The sequence below is a fragment of the Pygocentrus nattereri genome, chromosome 20, assembly GCF_015220715.1.
Source record: "Pygocentrus nattereri isolate fPygNat1 chromosome 20, fPygNat1.pri, whole genome shotgun sequence".
Classification (NCBI taxonomy): Eukaryota; Metazoa; Chordata; class Actinopteri; order Characiformes; family Serrasalmidae; genus Pygocentrus; species Pygocentrus nattereri.
This window is the reverse complement of record NC_051230.1, coordinates 27,210,647-27,214,127: the sequence shown is the minus strand read 5'-3', so window position 1 is coordinate 27,214,127 and position 3,481 is coordinate 27,210,647. Positions and strand designations below refer to the sequence as shown.

Here is a 3,481-nt window from a genome sequence, read left to right as displayed (position 1 = left end):
CATTAGATAACAATAATCGACAAACAACAATGCCTGTGGCATCTTCAGTGTAAAACATATTGCCCAATGTTGTCCAAGTGTGTTTTTAACAAAAGGTTCTTCTAAAAAATTAAATTTGAGGATAACATTGTTTATCAGCCAGATTACTAGGACAGAAAAAAAGACAGACGACAAAGAAGACAGTCTTTCCAACTTGCACATAGTTTTTGAGTGAGTAAGGAGGCTGGACCATTCAGTGCACATCCTGTGAGACCCACACTGTAGCAGTCTGTTTCTAATTTCAGCCTCAAATTAAACAAGTTACAATTCAGCTCTTGAGACACTGCTATTTCATCACTTCTGATGCTGAAGGTAAGTATTTGTTTGGGTTTCTTGTTAGATGAAAAGCTAAAGAACTTACTTTGCAGTTTTTGGATTTAATGCCACAAGAACTGTGTCTGGCGTATGTGCAGATTGCATCATCGGTCCAGACATCTGTTATGGAGAACAAAGTTAGAGATTTTTCTGTTGCAAAAAGTTTGTGTTGCAAAAAAAATAAAACTCAGTATAAAATGTGCTTATACTTTTACACAGGCCACATTGTATATATATATTTTTTCTGCCCCCAATATGATAAATTCAGCAAAGAAACGGTAATTGTGCATTAAAATGTGCAGAAGTGTCCTCTGTAGAGGATGTGTCAAATTATTTTCACTTAGAAAATCCAAACGTCATTTTTTTGTCCAAACTTTAGCACACAGCTCTATATTATTTTAAAATGTTGTACTTTCATTACAATGAATATTTAGATACATCTGGAAATAATGAGGAATACACATTAATATCAAGCCAAGCAGTGGTCTCCACAAATATTGACACTCTCAAACGTCTTGAAGTTATGGATGCTGAAGTTAACTAAAGTTGCAATTCCCAGCTATGATCCTGGGAGATTCTACAGCCACGCAAAGCATTAATTAAGTGATAACAATTGTGCAAAGAGAAGTTATATGCGAGAAAATCAATGGCTTGTATGCAACAATACATACTGTAAAATCAAATGCACTATTTTAAAACAGGCCATTTTTATTGCTTTGTGGCAGTTTCAAGAGCTCACAATTTGTAGTTGATGTGTTTAATTTGTAATGACATGCCAGATAAAAAGGTAGAATGTAATGATAAACATACAGTTCATAGTTTAACATATGTATGAATCATCCAAATAATAAGCTAATAACCAGTAAGACATCAGTAGAGTACCTTTTTAGTTCTTTTGTCAAAAACGCTCAGAATATAAGAATTCTTTGTTTATATTGTATTATAGTACAACCCCATTTCCAAAAAAGTTGGGACACTGTGCAAAATGTAAATAAAAGCAAAATGCAAGGATGTGCAAATCATTTAAATCCTATATATCATTGCATTTTGTTTTTATTAACTTTTTTGGAAATGGGGTTACACTATAGTACAATATAAATAAAGAATTCTTATATTCTGAGGATTTTGACAAAAGAGCAAAAAAGGTACTCTACTGATGTCTTATTGGTTTGGAAACAGGGTTGTATGTCATTATACTATGTTATATTATAGTATAAATATCGCTTAAGTGTAAAACTGTTCATACCCATTATTAGCTTCTTAATATCTCATAATATCTTGTTCACAAAAGGATAACACTTTATTGTAGGTCATTGTTTATAAGGTTACATGACACATAAGCCTTTATGACAGCTGACATAAACCTACATAAACATTTAAAAAAGCTTATTCCTATAGGCGTCATTTGACATTATTGTTGTATTTGCCAAATATGATGTCAAGCTGGTGCAGCACCAGTGACGGGTGATGGATTTTTTTTTCTGAAATTGGGTTGTCATGGCATTTTATAGGTGTAATAACATTATAATTTCAGATTATGAGACATAACTGACATTGTAGCTTAGCTTGATGTGACATAAGCTTAAAGTGACAATGCTGGTGATGTGGCTTAAATCTTATGACAAAGTGAAATTCACCTCATCTAACGACCAGAGAAACACTCACTTTATCAGCATTACGTCATTGTGGTACATGTCATTTCACTCAAAAAGCCTCAACATCATCTGACACAGCCATTATGTCATCTTGGCAACAAAATGGGCAAACGCAACCTTGAAGTGTTTCAGATGAAGTATTTGTTTAGTGAGCAGAACCACACCTCGTTTGTTTTTGTTCATTTTACAGAATCAAGAGGCATCATGAATTCAAACCCAGAGTCAGACTATGACTATGATTACTTCACTCCCACCCCGAGTACGACTCCAGCAACTTGCACGGATGCATTGTGTGTTTTCTTAGCAATAGCCACTGCGGTCATCTTCTTCCTGGGTGTCGCCGGAAATGGTTTGGTGATCTGGATGGCAGGGTTTAAGATGAAGAAGTCAGTTAACACCACCTGGTACCTGAGTCTGGCCGTATCTGACTTCCTGTTCTGCTCCTTCCTGCCCATCAGTGTGGCTCATTTGGTCAAAAACGACTGGGTCTTTGGACTCTTCATGTGCAAATTCACTTCCTTCATCCTGTTCCTCAACATGTTCAGCAGCGTCTTCCTCCTCGTCATCATCAGTGTGGACCGCTGTGTGGTCGTTATGTTTCCTGTGTGGGCTCAGAACAAGCGCACCATAAGAAAGGCCGCTGCGGTGGTCATGCTAGCCTGGATCATCGCAGCAGCGTTTAGTTCACCATCAGCTGTTTTCCGAGACATTGATATACATTATGATATACACAAGGAGAGAAATGTCTGTTACAACAACTACACATCTGACCAGCAGCATCCTGCTGTGGTGTTCTGCCGCTTCGTTTTTGGATTTCTGATCCCGTACTTGATCATTATCTTCTGTTACATTGTCATCATACAAAAGCTGAAAGGCAACCAGACGGCAAAGTTCAAAAAGCCATTCAAGATCATGACGGCGCTGGTTGGTGCTTTCTTCATCTGCTGGCTGCCTTTTCACACTTTTGCTTTGATGGAACTAAACCACCACAAATACGAGAGTATTCTCCATACTGGAATGGTAATCGGTGCCACTTTTGCCAGTGCTAACAGCTGTCTGAACCCGTTTCTTTATGTGTTCATGGGGAAAGACATTAAGAAGAAATGTGCACTTGTGACAAAGATTGAAAATGCATTTGAAGAGGAGGATGACCCAACCATACATTAAGAAACACCTTTTACCACTTTTGAAGAAGGCGAAGTATGATCTACTACTAACTACTCTTGCTAACACTTCATATGAATCCTGTATTCATAAATTAGTTTCAGCATTTTAAGCATAACGCTGTAAAATCTCTGTACATTGCTAGAGTTACATAAGCAGCACCTTCTAAACCAATGTTTATACTTTTATTACATGTAATGCTTATAACTCATTATCTGTGTAGACCAATGTTGTAACCCACTATAACAGTTCTGTTATATGCATACATGAAAAATACCAATATCAGTATCATAAAACATCACTATCAG

At 36.7% G+C, this 3,481-nt stretch overlaps 1 protein-coding gene across 1 annotated transcript; it reads left to right on the top strand.

The window, feature by feature from the left end:
• The first annotated feature begins 231 nt into the window (after positions 1–231).
• Positions 232–3,481, top strand: LOC119261852 (chemokine-like receptor 1). Its single transcript, XM_037531816.1, has 2 exons — positions 232–351; positions 2,200–3,481. Exon 2 carries the CDS (start codon positions 2,214–2,216, stop codon positions 3,174–3,176), a length of 963 nt encoding a protein of 320 aa, XP_037387713.1. The 5' UTR covers positions 232–351; positions 2,200–2,213; the 3' UTR covers positions 3,177–3,481.